The 25257-nt window shown below is 44.8% G+C and overlaps 1 protein-coding gene across 2 annotated transcripts in view; it reads left to right on the top strand.

The window, feature by feature from the left end:
* The window catches only part of LOC118291471 (cadherin-18), a 74979-nt gene that overhangs the window by 33937 nt on the left and 15785 nt on the right, over nucleotides 1-25257 (top strand). For both annotated transcript variants that reach the window (XM_035619758.2, XM_035619759.2), the window contains exons 4-9: nucleotides 4485-4604; nucleotides 13940-14107; nucleotides 15456-15643; nucleotides 16172-16425; nucleotides 20368-20504; nucleotides 23614-23735. In XM_035619758.2, coding sequence (XP_035475651.1) covers nucleotides 4485-4604; nucleotides 13940-14107; nucleotides 15456-15643; nucleotides 16172-16425; nucleotides 20368-20504; nucleotides 23614-23735 — 989 coding nt within the window. The remainder of the gene's footprint in view (nucleotides 1-4484; nucleotides 4605-13939; nucleotides 14108-15455; nucleotides 15644-16171; nucleotides 16426-20367; nucleotides 20505-23613; nucleotides 23736-25257) is intronic.

Here is a 25257-nt window from a genome sequence, read left to right as displayed (position 1 = left end):
ATGTGAAACACAGAAATCTGCTCCTCCAGGAGAGGATGAAAACACCAGATACAAGTCCCTGCAGTCAATGTCAGATATTTCAGAGGACAGAAACAGAAGAAAAAAACTTTTTGGACTAGAGGGGGACTTTAATTAAATGACTCGTATGATGAATTAAGCGTCTAAAGCTCGAGTGTTATTTTTGCTGATTCTCTTCATGTTCATATTGAAAGAAACTACCGTTGCCAGACCTGGGGCTTGTTTGAAATAGACTCCCGACCAAGAGGTTTCAAAAAGAAAAAAGGTATTAGTATTGAAAACCAGGATCAAGCATGTTAGTAGCCCCATGCAGCGCGCTGGTCTTGTCCCGTGTGTGATAACGTCCCCCAGGACGGTTGATCTTCTGTAAGACAGAAGGTCTTTTTGGTTTTCCGGGGGGCTGTGTCTGACGGTTCCCCCGGGTGGGCAGGGTCTTTATGAAGCACTCAAGAGTGAGTCCTCCACATCAGTGGTGGAAAGGAAAAGCCTCTCTCTCTCTCTCTCTCTCTCTTTCTCTCTTTCTCTCTCTCTCTCTCTCTCTCTCCTCTGAGATATCTGCCGCCCGGCGTCATGGAGCGACCATGTATTTTTCATTTTCTTTATTCCGCCGTTCCCTTTTTTAGCCCCGGCTGAACAAAAGCCGGTGGATTTGGCCTCACAGCACAGCAGCTTGAAGGGAAAAGAAAGAGCAGAGTGACGCTCAAATATTTCCCAGCACCTCTTGAAAAAAAACACGCGTCCAGGCGGTGGCCAAACTGCTGTCAGTGTGAGTTTGCCTCAAAAATATACTAGTAGGGCGCTGACAGTTTGTAGAACACATTCCATTCGTATATGTCCGTCAGCAACAATCCCTTCAGTCGCCGAGAAAGAAGTGGAAGGGCTTATTAATAAAGAGAAAAAAGGAACAGCTTCATCCGTTTCCTGCAGCGAGAAGATGGTAATGTGTTAAAAAAAACAAAAAAAACCCCGATTACGTATGCAAACCCCAACAGACCAGTGGGCTATAGTGGAATATTAATGAGCACACAGGCCTGACACACACACACACACACACACACACACACACACACCCAACTAGAAGTTGGACGTCAAGTACATGTCTTCATCTTGTTCATCCGAGACATCGCGTGTGCTCTGGTGCTCTGCCGGCGCGTAGTGAACATTATATATCAGGTGCCGTTGCTACTGTGAGACAAGAATCATGCACTTTTCACGAGACAGGATTGATTATCGGATTATAGTGCGCGAAAAAAAGAGAGAGAGAGAGAGAGAGAGAGTGTGTATCGGCCTCCCTTTACAAACGAGCCGGCGCACTTTCGGAAAAGTTTCAACGGTCGCCCCGAAACTTTACTGCGGGTTGCACACGAAGAAGAAGAATCAATCACCATCGATGACCCAGGGGAGGAAATCAAGGACTGTGAAGGGGAAAATAATTAGCCCTTTTCTTTTTTTTTCTGTCTCTCTCCACCCGCCCCCTCTTTTGCTCGGGTCAATTAAAGTAACTCCTTTTGGGTCCGGTTGTGTGTGTGTGTGTGTGTGTGTGTGTGTGTGTGTGTGTGTGTGTGTGTGTGTGTGTGTGTGTGTGTGCGGCGTCAAATCGGCTGTAACAATCAACCGTCCTCACACTCCAGAGCACTAATCCGCCAGCGTTCGTCAATACCGCCGCTCCCCGAGTGCCGGAAGGGTTCTGTCGGGGAGTGTGGCAGCTAATGGGTTGTGATGTCCCCCTCCCCCTCCCCGTCTAGATTGATGAGCTGGGCACGGGCCAGTCGCGTACCCACTGCACAATCATATGTTTTGTGAGCGCTACGTCTCCCAGGCGAGAGGTTTTTAGTGCCAACGGGACGCGTCAACTCTTCTCCCTTCTGGGCCGAATCGCTGTTTTAATTGCGGGCGCCGGCGCCCCGAGGCCGACGCGGTGGCTCGTTTTAGCCGGCGACTCATGAATAATTGAGTGTTACCGGAGCTAATGTACAGAAATTGAGCCGCATGGGATGAGTGTTGAACCCCCCCCACACTTTTGTAAGTGGATGAAAATGGAGAACCGGCGTGTGAAGGACAGGACACGTACTCGAGATTTATTTTGGCCCCGTTTTTGTAGATTCGCTGTCATCCGTCACACAACACGAATCAATTTTCGTTTCATGAAACGCACTTGCGACACGTTTTGTTTTGCTTTCAAAATGAAAACCAGTGTTTCATCTCTGATCGCGTTCCAGTGTCCTGACATCCCTTCAACCCGCCGAGTCTCAGACAGCATCTCGCTAACAAATGACCTCGTCGTTAGCGAGTCATTTTTTTCTTTCTCTTTTCCAAGACTAGGAAATGATAAGTGATGAAAGTGGCGATGAAACAAACGGAGGAAGACTCAGTCTCGTTGACTCGGATCATTTTTCTTTTTTTTAAAAGGGCATTGTGATTTGTGGTTACGGCAATTAGCTCGTTGAGGGCGGCGGTGATAGATGGACACGGTACGTGACTGGGTTTATAATAGAAAAAGATGATCTGTGTATGTAGAAACAATATTTCATAATATTTTTGAACAATGCCATTCTGCATTATCGAAAATTTTCTCATTAAACCTTTACCAGCCTGTTGCTGGACATGTTGTATAATATGTATTGATAGAATGCCATGTAAGAAATCCGTGATATCATTTTTTCATGACAAGGCTTCAACCATCAAACGTAGTCAATTTGTTTTAACCTTATAAGGTCGGGTGCTAAATGGTTAAACCTAAAACATTTCTCTACAGTACCTGGGTCAAGGCCGAGGTCGACGAAGGTTTAGTTTGCCGGAAATTAGCTCCCGCTCATGAGACGGTAGAAGTGTCGTTAGGTGGTGGTCTCATTGTGAGAACCTTTGACCAATCGTTGTTGTATTGTAGTTCTCTCTATTGTAGATCTATATTGGAAGAAAAAAAACAAAGAGTGACCTTAAATCGCCTGAGATCAAACTCCCCGCAGAGTCTCCCTGTATTCATGGAACTGATTCATCATCAAACCTGTTGCACTCGTCCCCTTTATAGTTTCTAATATATGTTCTCATATAGTGCTTGAACACTTAAGTTGAAGTGCATTGTCAGAGATGGCATTGCTCGGTCCGTCAGTGGTGCATGATGGGAGCATTATCAGTCAGAATAAACTCGAATGCGAATCTGCCGCCACAGTTTGAGAAAAAACCTGGAAAGGGTAAAGAATGGATTGATGGATATATTGTGTCATGTCTGCTGAGACATATATGGAACTTTTCACTTAATGATGAAAAGGTCACAGATAAGACATTTTCTGCAGACCGAATTCAAACTTCTTCAATTTAAATGATGTTACTAACTAATAGGCTTTCCCGGACAGATGATTCGGAACCGGCTCAGCTTCCCGAAGCAGCCCGACGAATTGATTAACTTTTAATAATTCCCAGTGCAAAGTTTTTTCTTTCTTTTCTCTTCGCTGCAAGGTGGACAGAGATTTCAGACTGCCCGAGCATATCCCGAGGAGTGCATGGCTCATTATGGCCTGGCATTTCACTCCACATGCTCCTTCAGGTTCTCTCAAGAAAGAAAAAAAGTCATATCTGGCTGGAGTTCCTCTTCATTTTTTAATTTAGTTTAATTCCCCAAAGGAGAAAACGGCAAATGTCCAGAAGATTTGCACAATCCAAAATATCTGTGCCCCTAACATGACCGCACTACGAATTCTTACATATAATCCATTATATAAGCTTGTAGTGCAATTACAATGCACTCATCGCGCAATTATAACGGGTTAATGAAGCCTGTAATGCCACGTGAGCAACGCTCCGAGTGTTAAATTGAACCACAGCGGTCCTTGCGCGGAACCTTTTTTCAAACAACAGTGTAAATAATGAGCCGTCCCCTCGGAGTCTTACAATCTCTCCTCTTTGTTTTTTGTCAAAGGAAGAGAAAAAAAAAAACACGTGTAAACTAAAAGAACCGGCGATTGTACATTGACGCCTTTTTTAACTTCCCTGCAATTATCCCTTCATGTGACACAAGTCATTGTACACTGCAGACGACGGGACCTGTGAATCATAATGCGTTCATGTTTCAATTAATTCAAATTTTCTGATGGATTCTAGTCGGGGAAGGTCGGTAGCAATATTATATCAGCAGGTTCGTCAGCTAACTAGATGTTTCTTCAAAGTAAATTTCGCGATTCGTCTGTTTGGTCTCTTTTTAGTAACAATGGCTCCAGCATGAGAAAGTATCTTACCTTTCTAGCCCGGCAGAGTTTATATTCAGATTTTCTGCACAGTAATAATTCTCCGTGGACCACGGCGGCACGGTTGCTAGGAGACCTCTTATTTACCCGGCCACGTCGCCCATTTTTGGAATGATATTGCGTCGATATGTACGTTCAGTAGCATTCCAAATCATTTCAGAGAGAGACGGCAGTTACTGTACCGGGTAAAAGAAATGATTTCTGAATGTGTTCATTTTTTTTCAGGCACGTCCGTGTTGCAAGTGACCGCGTCGGATGCCGACGACCCCACCTACGGAAACAGTGCCAGGATAGTCTACAGCATTCTACAAGGACAGCCATACTTCTCCGTTGACCCCAAAACTGGTATGGCATCATTGCGTGCTGTGATTTTTTTTGATATTTTTAACACAGACTAATAACTACAAATGGGAGTAAGAGCATTGTCATAATCTCTTTGTCATAACGCTGTCAAATGTGTCGAGCGTGCGTTTTTCTTGCGCGTTCCGTCACTGCGGCACGACCTCGCACATCATAAAAGCCGAAGCGGGCCGCGGCGGAGTGATGGGGCCGCTCGCGTGGGCCGCTGTGCTTGTTTGTTTGAGCACGCAATCCGCTCTGTGGACCATAACTCACTCCCCGGGGGTCAGGAGACATACTCTTCGAGGAGGTCTTCAGAAAAAAAGCTATTGTTCCACTACCTTTCGAAAGGGGATGGGAGAAGGTCCATCTTTTTCTTGTGTGTGTGTGTGTGTGTGTGTGTGTGTGTGTGTGTGTGTGTGTGGGTCCACGATTAGATCCATTAAAAGTTAATAACCGCCCTTCCAAAGTGCAAGACATGTAACTTTTATACGATATGAAAAAAATGAGTTTTGAGCGTGTGTGCATGTCTGTTTGTTTCTGACCTCTCTCTGTAAGACAAAGAGAGTGTGTACAGTACGCGCACGTGCACGTCTGACGTTTTGCCTGCTTGCCTCTGCCTCTTCCTCTGCCGCCGCTGTCGGTTAACATGAACAACAAACCACGCGTATGAATTGATTCATCGCAGTCCGGAACAACTGCTGGGCCCCTCGGAGACTCCGCCGCCCATGTAAAAACACGGGGAGTCTTTGCCGAATGGGCAGCGCAAATGAATTGCTGAATATTTTGACTCCACCTCGGATAGACGGAGCAATTCCACAGCGGTGCGGTGAGGCTTGAAGCGATGCCAATTTTTGAATGCAAACTGGACGCCGCACGTTCTGTTCAATCAGGCTCACGAATATGTCGTTGGATTTGATTGTAAATTGCGTTTGAACTGAAAAAAAAAATAATACATACATATATACTGTATATATATACCCGTGTGATTTCCCTCCTGTGCACCGTGCTTGCTGGACACGTCAGGCTTGCTCTGCCCGAGCTGACTCGGCATCTTGGTCTGCATTATAATTCAGCGCCGGGCGCGCCGAGGAGTCGGGACGTGATCGAAGATCCCTCGCCAGCTGCACTCGCTTCCCCGCGCAGCACCATTCCGCCCACACGTTACAATTTATACGAGTCGGCTGTTGTTGTTTTTTCGCCACTGGGAGAAAGAAAAAAAAACACCCTCCCCTCCTCCCTGGAATCCGGGCAGGCGCACTCCAGTGGTCAGTGGGGGGGGATGTTGTACTCGAGCATGTGGTCTTCATTACGCCGAGCGGAGGTTTTTAAAGCGGGTTGTGTTTGGCGCGCTGCCACGGCCGAGCACCACGCTGGGGAGCTCACGCCTCTCCTGCATCTGTCTCGCAGTGCGCCGGCTCGCTTACACCTCCCCGCATCCACATGCACCTGGTTCCCACCATGCTCGGACTGCAGAGGGACGCCATCGCGGGGGGATTCGTGATCACGAGCAGGATTAAAAAGAGCACACACACACACACACCCGTTTGACCTTGGCTCTGGTGGCCTGATATAGCAGTGACAGATTTACAAGGCTCGTGAGCGGGAAGGAAAGACCTTTTTAAGGACGGGGTGATGATGGCATTTGGCCCAGACATATGTCAGCGAGGGAGTCCTCGGAGGAGGCTTGACCCAAAATCCTCAGCAAGCAACAAAGTGAGCCGTCGTCTTTGTAGCTTGGCGGTTTTGATGGCACCGTCTCCAACCCGCCAGCGTTCGACTTGTCAGAATTCTTTGCACAATAGTTTCATCAACACAATTTTTTAAACCTTACAAAATGAACTTTGATCAAATACCCTCACAGGTTGCTCTTGTTGCTTTGCAGCTGTGCAAAATTAAAAACACCGTATCTTAATGAAACCCAATGAATCCAACGAACATCTGTGGATATTGCTCCAATAGGCTATGACTTTATGTCTTGTGCAAAATTAAAAACACCATATCTTAATGAAACCCAATGAAGCCATCGAACATCTGTGGATATTGCTCCGATAGGTTATGACTTTATGTCTTTCATCAACCTGAAGAACTGAGTGGCTGTGAGGCAAACTCTGACAAAGAACAACAAAAAGAAACATCTAAAACTGAAGCATTGCTTGAAAACAAGCTCATAAAAACCCGAGGGTTCTTCTGAAAGTCTTGACAGTCTCTGAAACTTTTTAAAAAATCTCAGCCTCTGAAGTGGATAGAAACATGAAATGAAGAAAACAATCTGAGGGGCTTAGACCTTTGGCTTTTTATTGGATTTTACCGATCCATTCGGGCGCCATGCAAGAGTCAGACAGGGAAGACAGACTTGTCGATGTGATGACGATACCTTCTTGTTTCTTCACTGACTAATTAACTCCGAGAACGATATTAAGGCAGCGGAAATTAAGATTTAGTCGTGTCTATGTAATTTTCTAACTGACACATTTATGATAGCGCCATGCGGTAGGCAAAAAATAAAGGAGAGATAACAATTTAGGACGACATTTACTTCACCAGAGAAATGAATGAGCGTGAGAAGAGACTTTGTAAAGACGGAGATGTAAGTGATGAAAGTTGACGATGGCGTGACTTTGGCGAACAAAGAAAAACATATTTCGGCAGCTTTTGCACTGCAGTATAAAAAAATTGCCAACCAAAATAGTTCATAAGGCCTTTCAGTTATTTTTCTCGGGTTATTTCTCCTAAGTTGTATTTATTGTGGGGTCTTATAGGAGAAGCAGATTTAATAGTGAGTTTGGCAGAATATTGGATTTGTTAATTTCATATTTGAAGAAGATGTTATTCTATTAGTGCTGGTGCTGGCACTGGATTTCAAGCCTTTACTAGAATGTTTTTGGACTTTAAGGAAATGGCTGGACTCAAAGATCAGAACTCAGGAGCAGATGTAAAAGAATTAGTGTCAAAGCGCTTAGAAATAATGAATCAGTATTGGATGATGTTCTCACAGAGTCCCAGGTTCCGACAGGTTGGAGGAATCCAACAAATTTAGTCCCGGGAAATCTAAAATCCAGTGAAGTGAGTGTGCAGACGGAGGAGCGGGAAGAAATCCAAACGTGCAGTGATGTGGACTGGCTGTGCGAGCGTGCCAGGTTATGGCAGGGGAGATTATCCTAAATGCTGGCAAGAAACAACAGAGGCTGGATGCAGGCGAACAGGTGGAATACCAGAAGAACTTCTCCAAGACAAGCAGAGTAGTTGGCCGACATGTTTCCTGCTACGAGGTGAACAACAATCTGGCGGCATTGTTGCAAGAACCGGTACCTTACGTACTGCTCGGTCTTGTGGTCTTGATTAGGAAATTGAAAAAAACATGAGCGAGATAATCCACATTCCTCACAGAATGACGAGATGAGGTCTTACATACCAATCTTTTCATGAAACGTGTCCTCAATCAGTAGAACTTAAATACTGTATTCAAAAATGCCAAGTGAATCATGGGCATGTGTTTTGCATATTCAAAATAAGATGGTTTCCCCTTAGCGTCGCATAAAGCGCAGTGAGATGCAATTAAGAGGTGTGTGTAGATTATCCACTCGCTGGTTCAAACTGCCGACTTCCATTCGGTCTGCACACGGCAGCGGTGAAGGCCGTCGACTATGTCCCGATTCTAAAGAAGTGAAAGGCCTAATCGCTGAATTCACCGCGCGAAGCATGGAGCTAGAGCGAGAACCCGCTCTCCCCGTTCTACCTTGAGCTATTTCAGGCGAAAGGCGGCAGCAGCTCAGAAGCGAGTCCCTTATATTAATATATTCATCACCAATGAACAGGAATTAAATTTGTGATGGTTTTTGAAGGAAATGTTTGAGCACGCTTATTATTTGCGTTTGATGTTGTTGAGGGTTAGATGAGATCAACACCACTTTCATGTCGGTATGCAAAAATATGGAGTTAGAGCCAAGAGTCATTTCGATGTTATGTGAGTTGTTGCCAAGGTAAACACCAAAAAATATGCGGAGGGCTCATTAATAAGGTATATGTGTTCGCTATAGTTATAGTTGTTAGTAAATCTTACAGGTAGCCTACTGGTAAGAGGAGTTTGTTATCTTTGCCAGATGACAGCTTTGTATTGAACAGATTCATATTTAACAATGTGGGTCTTCTAAGCTTACCTAAACTGTTTCTTCGAAAATAGTTCTTTGTAAAATTCTTTTACAAAGAAGCTGGAAGGTGACAGACGTTCGTTACAGTCAAGAGTGTCCAACGGCAATCACAAATTCTGTCATGGTGTCCTTCTGAGGAGGACTCGGAACCCTCTACCTGCTGCTCATGTCGGACTTGTCTGGGGATTTTTGGGCCAAAAACAGGACTTGGTTCATAAGGACACGACTGAACCTCAATCTGCTCACTGAATATAAATCACACAGGTTCACAGAAACGGTGCGTGGATGTTCATTCCCCTGGTTTATAAAGCTCTGTCACTTTTCTGTCGGAGTGTTCTTACAATATTGGGTAATATAACTAGCTAAGTGACGTGCTAACTGTGTGGAGAATGTCCGCCGCAGTGCATTTGATTACATGGTTTGCAAATCTCGGGAAAAAAAACTGCGAGCCTTGCAGATTTAAGAAGAGCTTTCTGTATCTCAGCACAAGTGCGTCTTCAGAGCGTGGCTGCATTTATCCTCTTTATTTTTAACCGTTGGGGTCGTAACTCCTGTCTCTCCCATCACGACCGTGCATCTGTCACTTACCCGCAGAGACACTGAGGGTGTTTCCTCTTGAGCCTCGTCGTCGAATGCCCTCCAGAACCCCCACCTCACATCTGTAACACACACACACACACACACACACACACACATCGAGGCAGAGACACATCACACTGCACAACCCTTAAGTCCCCTTTGCATCCTAAATAGGCTAATTTCTCTGCTGATCTGGGATTTGGGAGAGTTTATTGAAGGAGCTGACACAGATCAAGATGTTTTTTTCGCAGTTCGAGGGGGATTACGTCTTGCTGGTGGTTAGATCAAGGGGAAAGGCTGTCACCCTGTCAATCAGCTGTGCCGCGGCCCTGAACAGTCCAGCCAATTATTCTCGATCAGATACGTGATCCCATATATAACAACAAAGTCTTTGGAAAGTAAAAAAGAAGAAAACGTGTAGTGATATTATTCCTGTGATTATTAAGGCGCCGCTGCTGTTGATGATATCTACCTTCCTCTCCAGAAAGGCTGTAAGGGTGCAGACACACGGGGGGATAACATCGTATTGGATGGGCCACAAAACCCAGGATTCCTGAAGCTGGAAATCGACAAGCGCTTTAGTAATCTCCTATAATCCTTTTTGTTCACCCAGGAGATTGTCCTCCTTTAGAAGTTTCCAGCCAGACAAAGAGGTGGATAGTGTGATGGTATCAACTCTAATAGACTGGGGGAGGTTGAGGAAAAGGCTAACCGCCTCGCTGTGTCAAATGGGCCCAGGTTCACGGAAGTCGGCTCTTTCTCAATTATTTTCTAAATTAACTGACTAGCTCCGGAGACGTTTATAGAGACTATCTGCGGTGTTGCGGCTCAGAAATGTGTCGGGTGAAAGCGAGTTCAGGGGTGAAACCGACATACCTTTCAGGTGCTTGCGCATCCCAAAGAAAACCCATGTGGCCTTTTTCTGTATTGGCAAAGAAACCAAGAAAATACATGTTTGACGGCAAATGATTGACAGTAGATCCTCCTTTACGCTCGGGGACACCAGTGGAATTTCCAGGAGCCAAATCCACTTACCACTAAAACCACCGCGGTGAAGTATTGCTCAGGAGCGATGTGCCTTCATGTGTAAAAGGGGTAATATGAGACTCGAAAGGTCAGATCATCTGTCGTAGTGTCGTGGCTAATGGAAGTGTGTGGCCACTTGCACGGGTCCGTGTGTTGCTAGGACCCCGGGTTAAGTAATGCGGAGACTCCAGTTAATAACAAAGGAGTTATAGTGGAGCCAGCATTCTTACAGGAGAGCTGGCGGCGAGAGCATTGATGAGTTTTGAAAACCAAGACACACCGAGAGACGTGGCATGACAACATATAACGCTTGTGCTCTGATTCTTGGAATTCTTTTATTGGACATGTGGAGATTATGGACATGTGGACACATGCAAACACCTTGACAGCTTTCAACTCAGTTGTGACACTGTCTTTCTCTATCTGAATTTGAAAGGCAGACAGTCTTTCAACTAGAATTTGATTTACAAGATATAACCACATTCAAATACCAAACAATTTAATGAATAACTCAAGTCCACCACTTTTAAAATGCCGCCGGAATAAAAAATATTTCCAGACAGTGAGAGAAGAGAGCTACCTGGCAGTCAAAAAGTAAAGAAAGTCTTTGCTTTCATTTCCTTTTGGAATAAAGCCCTGCAAAACATTGGAGACTGCCGAGCTTGCTGCCCCACTTAACGGTTGTTCTTTTGCAGGCAGAGCTAACACGCACAGAGTGACACCGCAGAAGAAGTAGACACAATCAGCGTTGGTACATTAAACAGACTGAACTGCCGCAATATAGTTGAAAGTACCTTCCACAAAAAAAAGGGGGGGGGGGGGGGGGGGGGGGGCTAAATCTGGTTTCTCTTTACCTCACAAACCTCTAACAAGCAGCGTTTCTGTGTGGCCTTGAAGTGGAATTTGAGGAGAGAGGATATTGGCGCTGTCTTTTGTTTTTCTTTTATCCATTTTGTCTGTGATAATTAGATATTACTATACCATGCCGGTGAATTATGCAATGCTAGAATATATTATAGTCTTTTTTTTTTGTGCTGATTCACTGTTGTCGAGTCCCGGATCACAGGCACTCGATTGGACCCGAGCCACGGCTCAGTGTAACAGATGATGTGTAACCTACGATCCCCCTGGATCTTAATACTGTTGGCTGCCGTGCTCCTTGACCCACTTTTAATGATTATTCCGCCTGAGGCGAGTGGATTAGTTTCTGTCTATAGTCGTGAAGAAAGAAAGAGGCAAGTCACCTTTTGTGTAACACGGCTATAGAGCTGCCGCTTTGCTGAAATTAGGAAATAAAACTGCATTAATTTGCTCTAAAATTACTTTTTTAAATTCAAGCTGTTAAGATTTGAATACTAGTACTAAGAGAATAAACGGTACTAATGATAATTTTCTTTGTCTGAGTAGGTACTTAATGAAGTACTGGAGAAAGGTAAATGCATTTTTAATAGCGCTTTGGGTGCATGAAAAGCACTTTATAAATCAAATATATTATTATTATTATTATTATTATTATTATTAATACTTTGTCCAAAATGCAGTTTTTTGACAAAATGTTTGCTTTGATTCCAACAGCAATCCGGCCTTTATCTTCTTCTAGGGGTTTGTTGTTAACAGTAACAGTTACATAGGCAATGTAGTGATTGTTTTAAATCCATATTTTCCCGGTGAGACCGTCTTTCTGTGTTATTGTTTGTGCTAACAGCAAATGAAAAACCTTTACACCATTAATTGTATTAAAACTGCTTTAAATGTCTTTTCTGCGCTTGGGGTCTGTGGTGAGATGTACGGATGTACTTGAACACACCACGCTGGGTGGGTCGCAGGTAATAAGCCAGGTGTGCGACGGTACAGGAGACGATGGAGTAAAATGGCTAATTGTTATCACCATTTAGGTATTCTGAACATGTCAGCAAAGTGTTTATGAACACATGCAGCAGATACAGAGAAGCATCAGCATCAACTTGGAGTCATGGCCCCCTGGAGAATTGAAGTCGACAGCACTTGATTTCAGATCAGCGTAAATCATACAACACCAACAGCCCAGGATGTAACCGTTAGCCAATTAGCTTGCTAGTCGGCTAGTTAGCTAGCTAATGGTGAGAATAGTCATAAGACAAAGCACATGGTTGTAGGCTGACACAGGAAAAAGGCTTATTGCATTATCGCTTCCCACAGTAGAATGAAAATAAGCAGTGCAAGTATTTATTTTCTCCAACAATGAGTATAGTATGGCTTTATTATGTACCGTGTAATAAATACAAATCGTGTAAATTGGTGCTTTTCTTTTGTTAATGTAACATAACATAGTAAAAAAAAAAAAGCCCCTTGCTGTGATTTCACAACGGGAGGGCGACAGCCAAAGTCCATTCCGTGTGGTGATCAATGCCGGGGCCACGTCCTCCGGGGCCTCACTGCTCCCCGTTCCAGCCGTTTTGTGTGTTATTGCAGGGTTCACAAGTTCACAGGAACACGAGTTCAATGGTGGCCACGGGGTCTCGGCTCTGGGGGGGAAAGCCAGATTTACAGCGAACACCGATATTACCGGTGCAACATATTAAATCAGGCCCCGTGTGTCGATGTGGTTTCAGGAGCCAAGATGGCGAATTAACCCTCGAGCACAGATACAGACACACACACATATAAACTAATATAGACTATAGCAGACAATGTTAGGACTGCACACACGGACACACACAGACAAATGTATGTGCAAGACGTGCGCCTATTATGTGCAATAAATCACCGGCCACCCGGCGACGGGGGAAGCAAACGCCGCGGCCGTCTTTTTTAGCGTGTTACTGTGTTGCAATTTGCGCGCGCAGAGTTACTCCGCGGTGGGGCCGCGGTGGAGTCATATATCACCGCGTTAGCATTGTGAAAGTTCACGGCTGTGTTTGGCCGCGCTATTGTGGTAATAAATGTGATTGAGTGGGCGCCACGGAAAGTTGCGTTCTGCCCCCCCCCATTCAAGGTTGCATAGTCATTTTCAATAAGATGAAAAGTGAGTAAAGGGTAACCGCGACGATGACTGAGAGCCAAAGATGAAAGGGACTCATTTTTATGGCGTGTTAAGGAAATTCTCGTACGGTGAATGCATGATGTAGTCAATAACTGAAAGGTTCTTCCGGAAAAAAAGAATATGAGGAGAGTAATATATTGACAACAATAACTGTTATTGTCACTCCAAAAACCTTTTTTGGGTCTTAATCTAAAAGAAGAGTTTTCACTTTGCTTTACAAGTGATTTGTTTTTTTGTTCATTCTCATTAGGCCAGAGGCCATTCTCGAGTTTGTTGGGGCCCTCGGCAAAAAATCACAGGGGGCCACTCGAACCAGCGCTCATCACCACTATGTTATATCTAACCTTAGGGAGGTCTCCTACTGTCATTGCAAACTTTGCACTTTGTCACTGCTGTAGTTTTAAATTCGTCAGCCCTAGGGGGCCCACTACTGACCTGGGGGCCCCAAGCAGTCGCCTGCCTTGCCTGCTGGCAGGCGGCGCCTCTGCATAAGGCTATCATTGGTTGCCTTTTCCACTAACTGCTTATTAATTTTTCGTTTCGCTCTCCCTTCAACCGTGCAGGAATCATCAGGACTGCCTTAGCCAACATGGACCGGGAAGCCAGAGAACACTACACGGTCGTGATTCAAGCCAAAGACATGGCAGGCCAGGTCGGAGGCCTCTCGGGCTCCACCACCATCAACATCACGCTGACGGACGTCAACGACAACCCGCCCAAGTTTCCCCAGAGTAAGTATACGACACGAACAAACCGACCGACCGATTTAAAAGTGGATGGGTATGTTGTATGATTTTACGTGCGTTGGAATAAGGTGCTTTAGATTTAGAAATCTGGAGAACAGTACGTTGTCCTTGACCACAGCTTCACAAGGAAACGGATGCCATTTTGCTGCTTCACTCTTGTATGGCGTCCTTCGTTGTTATCTAAATCATTCAGTGTCTGCAGTGGGTCTTGGGTTCGTTTTTGTTCCACAAGTACGCCGACCTTGTCGCTGGCTTAGCGCTCACTTGTAGAAGGAGGCGGCCTCCGAACAAGGCATTTGGCAGTTGGCAAAAAAAAGATTAGCGAGCCACAAAACCGTCTGCCACCGGTTTAAAGCTTGTTCAATCTCTTGACCTTAACTCTAAATTTAAATCTGACTAAATTGAGCTGATCGTGTCTAAAGAAGGAACGGGGGACGGCTTCTTCTGCGTAGTGCAACTGACGACTGTCCATAAACACGATAGCTCATGACTTTACAGGCAAGTTGCACCATATTATGTTGTTTTTATATATATATATATATACATGTCTGTTGGGACTGTAAAAGTCAGATCGTGCATCGATTGTAACAAATTTCTTTTTTGTTTTCACTGAGCACTCTGCTGTTGCAGCTTGAATGAAAATAAAACAAGTCCTCACCAAGTCTTTATTTGCAGATATAGAAATTATTTTAATGCCGAATTTTCCTGCGTGCATTGATTAACCACGTTTGTGGTGCAATCATGGATTTGTGAGGCCTTACCCTCACAAACCCTATTCCGCATTCACTTTGATGTATTATACTTCATCATTGTGGGGCTCAGCAATCTAATATTGCAGTTAAATTAGCCAAATTAGACGAGCATCCATCCAGCCCCTGTGTTTTGCGGTCTGAATCCCCCTCCGTTTTAATGCTAAATGTAAGTAATGATTTAGTTGTGGTTCTTTGCCTTTTTGAAAATGCTTCATCAACCCCCCCAACCCAAAAAAAAAAAAAGCCTCAGAGTTTTTCCTTTTTGTGCTGCAGTGGAAAAAAACTATTTCAAAACCATCAACATTTTCCTGAATAATCGCCCGCCTCGGAGTTTGATCTGCTCCACCGCAGCGCAATCTACCCGGGCTTTGCATTTAGCATCACTTGAACCACCGCGGCGTATTTTTGTAATGACGTTCCCTCCGGGACAAAAGGGTGACGGATTCAAATTGCTCAACGGAGCCCTTTCGGGATGACATTCAGACGATGACGCGGGGCCGTTTAGTCTGTGTTTTTTAAACAGTTTTTTCTCTGTTTTTCTGCTGTATCTAAATGGCTGCACAATCGATCTTCATCCGCAGAAAATTACCAGCTGTACGTCCCTGAATCCGCTCAAGTGGGCAAGCCGGTGGGGAAGATCAAGGCCAACGACGAGGACCTCGGCGCCAACGCCGACGTCAAGTACAGCATCATCAACTCGGAGGGGGCCAACACCTTCTCCATCTCCACCGAGAGGGACACGAGGGAGGGCGTCGTCAGCCTCAAAAAGGTGAGCGCGTAGGAAGGGAAGAGAACAATTTGAGGAATGAAATTCCCTGTGGGGACAATGTCCTTTTTGCTGTTCGGATGCAGCTGAAATGTTGGGAGTTTTGACCTCTCGCGGTGCCGTAGAACGATGTTGTGATGATGCGGACAATGTGATAAGTGTTCAATCTGCATTGATGCACTTGAAAAAGTTCTGCATAGCTTCAATAAAAGAGGAGTAGAAGGCACCTTTTTTGGGTTTATGTATCAGGAAATCAAGACAAAATGTAGGTGTAGAACTCTCGCTCTGTCTTGTAGGAGTGTTACATTTTCATTAAATAAATGAACACAGAAATTGCATTTCTTGTCGACATCTGACAACTCATTTATCCTTCATGTCATTTGATTTGTAAACACTGGAATGTTTCCTGGCAAACGCTGTCGCTTGCACAATTCAAATAAATAGAGTCATAGTCCTCTAATGAAATCTCACTGTCGGCCTTTCTTTTCTCCCGCCCGTCCGCCCGCCCGCCCGCCCGCCCGCCCGCCACAGCCTCTGAACTACGAGAGAAAGAAGACCTACACTCTCCACATCGAGGGCACCAACACGCACGTGGACCCTCGCTTCTCCTATCTCGGCTCTTTCAAAGACACCGCCATGCTGAAGATAACGGTCGGGGACGTGGACGAGGCGCCCGTCTTCTCCATGGACTACTACATCATGGATGTGTACGAGAACGCGCCGGGCGGCACGGAGGTGGGCGCCGTGACGGCCCGGGACCCCGACAGCAGGAACAGTCCCGTCAGGTAAGAAAGACGCCGAACCGCTGAAATGTCTTCTTTTTTTTTTACACGATCAGAAGGGAAATTATTTTGCAACTGGTAATTAATAGAGCCGTCTCATTCGGTTTTGCATCATCGGAGTTGAAGATGTTGTTTCCTGTTAAGAAATATCTGTGGGGGGGAGAAGCAAAAAGGGAGAACAGAGGAGGTTGCTCGCAGTAAGAGGATTATTTTAAGACGCTTTCAGCTGTGACTGGCGGCAAATTCAACTAATTTGTTGCCAAAACCTTGATTTAAAAAAAATAAAAAATTAGATTAACATAGCAGCCTTTGCCTGATGGATTTGATATATCCTTACACATATTCATAAAGCCTGGTGACCTTGACTGTTTGCTTTGTTTTGGTAAAGCTTTCATATTTATGTAAATCTATTTCATGTTGTTTATTTTGGTGTTCAAGTTTACCACTGAGATTTTCTTTTGCTGCAAAAAAAAGAAAAAAATTAGGAGCTTTGGTCCCGCCCACTGAGATCTGAGTCGACTAATGAGATTATTTCTGCCTCCAGGAAATATTTGTCTTATTAAAACTCCTTATTTGCGTGTCGTGTCTCTGTGGAGAGGCCGTCAGAGCTATGACTTAATGCCGGCGTTTGCATAGTCAGCGTCTTATCAATATTCACGTTTGAAATAATAGTTCACGATTGCAGTTGGCTTTGTTTCGTGTAAGCACCGTCTGACAAGTCAGAAATATTCAATCTGTCATATTTATATATTAAGATGTACTTGTGCTGCTACGTGATCATTAGTCTATTCCTTTTTTTGCCCGACGCTTTACATATACATGCCCCCCAAATGTTTCGGATCTGCAAATATGCCTAATGAATTTTCCTCATTTTCTCGCTTCACCAGACACACTGTTGTGTTGTCTGCAAGCTTGCGAAGTAACCCGGGGCGATACCACCGCTTAGCACGTTTGTATGCGCTTCAAAACACATGCTTGTGTACTGCGGAAGAAGAAAAAAAAAGATTGATATGAGCCCCGGGCAGTATAGACCAATCTCAGGTTTTTGCACAGGTAGAAGAAAATAATGTCATGACTTTACACTCAACTGAAACTCCTCATGAGATATATGAGTACATCGCTCTCATATTAATAAGAAAGGAGCCGTCTGTTGCTAGTACGTGTTATGGGATCATATATATCTCAGTGACCCCGGCTCGGTAGACCCAGTCAGGTTGAAAATGGGATTCATGATGTCACAAAACTATAAGTGGGAATATAGGATTAATAACCAGTCAACAACCTGTGTGGATAGAGGTGTGCAGGGACTTCCTCCCATAGGCTGCAGAGCTCGGGGGGGGGGGGTTTCCCCCCCAGAAGCGAGTGAGCGCCGAGACTTCCTCGTGAATGATGTACAATTTGAAATCGGGGCAGGGACACGCGGGGTAAAGATCCGCCTTTTGATTCATGTCAGAGTTTTAGAGACTTTCTAGTAAACAAGGGGGACAATCTACATATGAAAGAGTTTCCCCTGGCGGGACGCCTCCTCTCTCGTCCGTTCTCTCGCCCACACAAAGACGACGCCACCGGGGGGTATTCTAGCGACATCCACTTGAACCCAGGAAGAAGAAGAAGGCTCAGCAACTTTGCACTGGGTACTCAGGCCCCGCTTTGATCATCAAGCAGTCCGCCCGTGCAATAAACATGCCATTGAAGTGACGTGTCAAATGTTGGTGTGACATTGACGTCCAAAGAGCCATCGGAGTCGCGGCGGCTCATTACCTCTGGTTGCTCTCGAACATCATCATCGCCGCCAGGCGAACTTCTCGAGGCCTGGTCCTCGCTGTGTACCGTGGCGGCGTGCAGTTTCAAATCGGTCCAGGCCTCAGCTTGTTCGAACCAGGGCTGCAACTAAGGATTATTTTCACCATTGATTCATCTGTCGGTTGTTTTCTCGGTCAATCGATCAGCGGTTTGGTCCATGAAATGTCATAAAATGCTGAAACATGGCGATCGTGTTTCCCCAACGCCCAAGATGATGTTTTTGTTTTGTCCGCACACCAAAGATATTAAGTTTACTGTCACAGAGGAGCAAAGAAACCAGAAAGTATTCACATGTAATAAAGCTGAAATCAGAGAATTTTGACTTATTTTGTCATTAAAACTTCTTTATCGATTATCAAAATAGTTGTTGATTACTAATCGACTAATCAATCAAATGGTGCAGCTGTAGTTTTAACTATGTTTCTACCTTGAACAGCTGTAATACTGTACATAGCATAATATCAGTTTTAACATATTTGATTAACAATCGAGGGTCAAGAGTTCAACATTTCAGAACCTCAAATAACGCGGTGTCCTGGAATATAATCTTTATAGGGGGTTAATATCTTATACTTTGGATAGCTGGGACATAAAACACAATGCTTATGATTTAGAGCCAATAGCTGTGATTACCTGAAGAGTTTTTCAGTGGGGCCATGGAATTACACGTTTAGTTTTTTCCTTCTTCTTCATTGAGACAGGTTGAACGCTTATCTACCAAGCTCTCACTTTTACAGCTGAACAGCCCTAAGAGCTCTTATGAGCCTGAGCATTCAATAAATGATGACACCCTTTTTTTCTTCTTATAACTGCGTACACTTGTACGCAATCCGCACTTAAGAAATTACTTTATTACATTATTTCAAATGAATGCCACCGCGACTGTCATTACTATCCAGCACACAATTACCTTCCCTAGTATCAAGGTGAAAAATGAAGAGTGGATGCTGGATTAAAGTTGTGAATAGGAAATAGGCCATTACGCGATGAATTAGGGGAATACTAGTGTCAATACTCATCTCGGCTTTGTATTCCGCATAGTGCTTCGCTTCCAGCCCGAGAGCAGCGTTGCTAGAAAAAAAGCCATTACATGAGTGTAAACACTGAACATGGGCCTTTTTTCTGTCGTTAAATATCGAGGATAATTGCTCTTTACTTGAGACATTTGTATTTTTAACACATTCTGTCAAGACCTAAGGTCGTCTTTCGTTTCACTGCATCGCTGAATCCCCGATCATTAACGTACGTTCTTTTGTTTTTTTTAAATATGACATGAACCAAAGTAAATAAATATCTGTTTCCTGAACTAAATGGGGGCGAGAAACGCGCGAAGCGCCGTCATTTTTAATGAAGCGCCGCTCGGCCTTAAAGACGGAACGATGCTGCTCGTGTCTTGCGTCATCTGTAGGCTCCGATTTGGAGCTTTTCAAAAGTTTGAAGAAAAAGCCAAAACATTTCTTTGATGATATCATCGTCAGATATCTGGAGTTCGCCTCGGGGACTGTAAACTACCGTGCTACAACCAATGGGTGTTGAGTTTGAAAGATGCGGTTGGACGTTGGGAGATATTTCAGGACCCGGAGCGCTTTGGTTTTCATGCTTTGCTTCAAGTCCTCAAATATATTCATGGTATTAAACGGGATATTCTGTTTCATTTCAACTTTCCCATTCTGCATTTGGGTGCTTCCAGATACTGCTCCGTATCGCAGACATAACAATCTTGATTAATAAATTGTACGCCGGCCGTGGCCGGACTCGAATGAGTGACTTTGCAGTCACAGTACGTCCGTATGTCCGTCATGAACTGAAGGCATGAAGAGAATGTGACGCGGTGCAGCGAGTCTGACTTTCCTGCCAATTGGCTCTCTGCAAATGAGTGTGAAATTATGAGTAAAATATTTCTCAAACCTTAAAACCGTGAAAAGTAGATCAGATTTCATTGCGTCACGTCACCTCATAGAGGTGGACTTTTCATTCTAGGCGGGGCTAGGACGAGAGACACCTGTATGTATCAGTTGAGGTCTAGAAATGTAGACGATCACGAATCCAAATCTCGAGTTGGCATCACGATGTAACTAGACCATGCAGATTATCTCCTGTGTGTCCGCCGGTGTGTTTTTTGAATCATGCACCTCCCGATAGGTATTTCTTGGACAGCGTGGAAGAAGGAACGAGGTACTTCAGGATCGACGAGAGCACCGGAGTCGTGCGGACCACGCAGCCCCTGGACAGAGAGGACATGCCCTGGCATAACATCACCGTGATGGCCTCGGAGGTTGGTAGGTACCCAGGGCTACTTTCCCATCCAGCCCCATGTTTTTCTTTTTTACAAGTGTTGTGTTACAAGTGCGTTTTTTTCCCTCCTGTACAGGTTATTTAATCAAATCTAGCAGCACTTTAGTCCATGATTATGGACGACTGACGTATAAAGATGGTACATTTCTCCCACGATTTGACATCTGAAATACGGCGAGGCGGTTAAAAGAGGAAAAACAGACCCGGCGTTCCACCCTGGCGGTTTTTTTTCTCGCTCCTCTCCTACCAGATAACAAGACGCCACGAGGGGGATCGCGTAGTCCGAGGGAGGAGCGCAGGTTCAAATTCACCGAGTGTAAAAGCTGGAGTCCGAATCAATATCAACAGAAGGAAAAAGGTTCCATACAAACAAAAAGGAACAACTCCATGAATCCGCGCTGCGCCCCCCTTCTCTCCCGTCACCGACGGATACAAAATGAAAAAATCTGCACTTTAATGTCCCGATCAAAGACCCTTTCTCTGGGATACTGTAAATGTTGATGGGATACACCTGCGGCGGCGGCGGCGGCAGAACTCCGAGGCACTGAAGAACGGCAATCAATGGCTGTCGCCCTGCAGCTCTTGCACATCCGTCCGGGTCTTTATTCCTATTTTATCCTTGGCCAGTCGTCCGGATTTTATTGAAGGAAGTAGTGCAGTAAAGATTGCATAAATGTTTGTAGTGTGTTTAGCTTCTTTACTGAAAAAAGTATTTTGGTCATCGTGTTAATTTTGTTTGTTATATAAGTAGAGTAAAATGCCACTTTAACAGGAGAACATATTTTGTTTTTGTCATTTTCAAGTGTTTTATGGTCAATTTTCAACGTGCATCAGTAGTGTGGATTTTCACATGTCCAGTTTTCAGAGCAAAGACATATTTTACTTGCGCGCCCTACCGTCTCAAAAGGAAGAGGCACGCGCAGTATGAAACGCAAGCCCGGACATCCGATGAGTCAATGGCGAGATTAACAATCTGGAGAAAAAAAACATGGCTGAAGGAGTTTATTTGCATATTGATTGGAATGTATTCAAACGGGTTAGTGTACTTTCCTCATTAATTAACCAGAAAATCAAATTAGTCCCAATTGTGTCAATGTCCTTTTCCCACATTGGAAATTAATTAAATTCGATGCAGGCACCGCGCTAAACTTTCGAGAATTGCTATCGGGGGGGTAACTTTGGGTAATTTGTAATCACAATGAGACAAATCTCTCGCCGGCCGACAAAAGGTGCCGCATGCTAATGCGTCGTTATCTCCCCGCCCATGTCCTTTAGTATTCAGGGCTACGAATGATACGTTTTTCACCACTTCCACCTTTCTGAATGAGCAAGGACACGAAAACACTCAACGCACAGTTGGCGGCCAACGAACCCCTGCAGAGGCTTTGTCCTGCCACCAGGAAGAAAGACAGTGAATTAAAGCTACAGCGTGTAATATTTAGAAGAACTTATCCACAGAGATTGAATAGAGATTTTGTCCATAACTATGTGTTATTATATGTATAATCACCTGCGACAAAGAACCAATGTTTTTTCGTCTGGACTTAAAGTGGTAAGTGGCGCGCCACCGTAAAGTGTCCCCTGTCAGGTTCTCATTTGGTTGCTGTTTGTAAATTTACCACCAGATGCCGCCGGAAAATTGCAAAAATTACACTTTAAAGAATGAATATGTGGTCGAATTTTAATAATAAAGAGAGATTTCTGTCAAACATTTTAGATGCTGATGATTAGATCCCATGCATGGAAACCTGCACACAACCAGCCGAAACATATGAAATCCCCTGTCTTTTTTTCCATATATTTATTGTCAGTTCAGCAGTTAAAGTCCAATGAATAGCATTAAATAGTACAAAGGTAAGCGGTACACAGCCCAACGTAAAGTAAAATACAAAATAAAAAAACGTTACCTTGTCCACACACTGAGAACGCATGTACATGTCATGAAAAATAACTTTTTCAGCGATCAAGAAATAGGTTTACTTGCAGCTTTCCTGCAGCGCCGTGTGTGAACGAAGCCTTCACATGCGAGCGATTCTTACAGGTGCCTTCCGACCTTTGCAATCACTCACAAACCCCTCGGCCTGTGCGAAGGCCGTGTTTGATCAAACTAGCCCCCCCACCCTCCGATGCGATATTAGGACGATGTGTATTGGTCTGAGGGGAAGTAAGCGCTTTATATTGTACTGTCAGAATATCGAGAAGATAATGACTCTCAACACCAGTAGAGGAGAAAGTTTCAGGACAAACTTTCAGAGCAATAATCGATTTACACTGTCGGAGCGAGCGTCAAGGTCGGGTCTACTTGTTCTTTCTAGACTTTAATTCCAGAAACGCTGCGACACCGAGTTATGTAATTTTTAGACGACAGATGGAGGGACGGAGGCGTCTCTCGGACCCGTTGTGTTTCGAGAGTGAAGTAAATGAAAGAAAAACATTAATTTAATAGAAAGACTGCAGCACCTGCACACCGCTCTTCTCCTCTCTCGTGTTTTCGCTGAGTGAGCAGGCTATTTTTCAGCGCACACTCGTACTGTAAAATAACCTCGCACCTGGAGGCTACGCAGTAAATCTTTCTCCTCTCCCGTCGGGGGGGGGGGGCGACGTACAGTAGCCCGCCGCAGGGTGAGGGGTCGCGTCGGGGCTCCTCAGGAGTACCTGCGGATCGAGGGACAGATCGTGCGAAGCCTCGTATACATGTCGGGTGTTAAATGATCCCTTTCATGCGCATGTGTCATTTTCCTCATGAGCTTTTCCGTGTAGTGCAATGGGTGAATAATGCGTCATAACTGCGAACGCGGCAACAGGGACGACGCGACGCGGCACAGATGCGCTGTTTGCACACAAAACGTCCATCTGCGACATTTCATCCCTTGGTGCTTTTTTAAACGGTGGCGCAGTCTTAAGACAAAACAAAAAAAAATCCCTTTTACACAACCCCCGACAAGCGGAGGCGCGAGCGTGTCCCAGTTTTTTTTTTTTGAAAAACGACAGTGTGTTGATGCTCCACTTTGCTATCGAGGCCTCGCATTTGACTTTCATCCTCCCTCCCAGTCACATGTTCTCTCCCTCTCTCTCTCTCCCTCCCTCCCTCAGACAACCCCAGCCTCCTCAGTCACGTCCCCGTCACCGTCCAGGTGCTGGACGTGAACGACAATCCGCCCGGAATAGCCACAGACGAGGAGGCCATCGTGTGCGAGAGCTCGAGGCCGGGACAGGTGAGCGTCGAGGGGTTCACCCCTTTTGAAGGACCGATCTGCGCCACAACGCACGCCCGCCTCTATTTTTGTTTCCCCTCTGTCCTCGCACATTCAAATCTTCCTGCACCTCGGGAGGAACGTGCTGAGAGCCGTGCGTTAACCTCGAGTGATTCGGTGCTGAACTGTTGTTTCCCCTCAGCGGTTTGCGTTGAGCCGAGCAGACGGAGACGGCAAAGGCCTCGGAGAGGAGCTGCTCATCAGCGAACCATGACAGGTCGCGAAATAGAAGCTCGTTCCAATTTGCTCTCCGCAGTCTTTGATTCGTGCGAATTAACGAGGTTCTTTTGAGATATGGAGCAATCAGCGGCTGGAAGAGGCCGAAAGAGCGTTTACAGCGTAGGGGTGATGGATACGGACGGGCAGCGCACAAGCAAATGCAGTTTTAATAGTTTCAAGCTTGTGCCAAAGAAAGTTTGAATTCAATTTTACATTCTATTTGAATTATGTTTTGCAGTGTGGCCTCTGGAATTCATGGCCCTGGGGATTAAGTGGAGGAGAATTATAATAATAATAGTAAGCACACCAGCATTCAGACGACAACCTGTGTGAAAGGAAAAGAGCAGCTGCTTAATGTTTTAGAATCTCAGTTCTTGTACCACGCCGATGGAAATTTGATCTGATTAATTGGCAGGTGTCCATCAAAATTGGAACGCCTCCAATTCAGAGTTGAATCGCGGCGCTAAATCGGCGCTCAGGTGTTTTTTGTTTTTTTGAAACTGCCGGTGACCATAGCAACAATGCAACGGTTAAAATATAAACCATGAATTTAAATGACTTCTAAAGCAGTGGTCTGGAACATTGTTTCGGGGGCGGGTGGTGAAATGATGATGAATAATAAAATAAAAGTAATGTATGAAACTCTTAACAATTGAAAAACTCTTCAAAAACTCTTTTTTTTCTTTCCTTCTCTAAACTTTTTCTCCGGCTCGTCTCTCGGCTCCGGACTTTTTTTCCCTGAAATTTTTCAGAGGGGCTTTATGTGAGGACGCAAATGTTGCCCTGGACATTTTCCAAAACTTTTTCCTGCCCATCCTCCCTCGGAAAAGTTTTACGGAAACTGTCCGGTTGCAATTTTTTGCGGACATTTTTTCCAGAGTTGAGTCTGAAAAACAGCTGCTGACTCGAGTTGCGACGATCGGGATGCGTGAAATAAAATAGTTGAAATATGTTAATATATAAATGTCATCATTTATTAATTCTCAATGATTTATCGGTTGTAGGTCCAGGTCCGGGTGGGACACGGTCTGGGTCCAAACCGTAGCTGACTTATTAGTGCCCTAAGCTCGAAAGTATAAAGACAAGGTCACTGTGGTTTGTAAAAAACCCACAAAAATTGCTAAGACATTAGGACAATTGCAGGCACACATTAGACTCTCATTATGTTCTGAAGCAAAAATATGTCATTACGGAGAACAAATTTGCCCCCCACTTAGAAAACCATCCGAGGAGCGGTGTTTTCCTCGGGCGGGCATATTTTTTT

This window comes from Scophthalmus maximus, chromosome 21 (assembly GCF_022379125.1).
Source record: "Scophthalmus maximus strain ysfricsl-2021 chromosome 21, ASM2237912v1, whole genome shotgun sequence".
Classification (NCBI taxonomy): Eukaryota; Metazoa; Chordata; class Actinopteri; order Pleuronectiformes; family Scophthalmidae; genus Scophthalmus; species Scophthalmus maximus.
The sequence above is the reverse complement of the archived record's forward strand: the minus strand, read 5'-3'. Positions and strand labels throughout refer to the sequence as shown.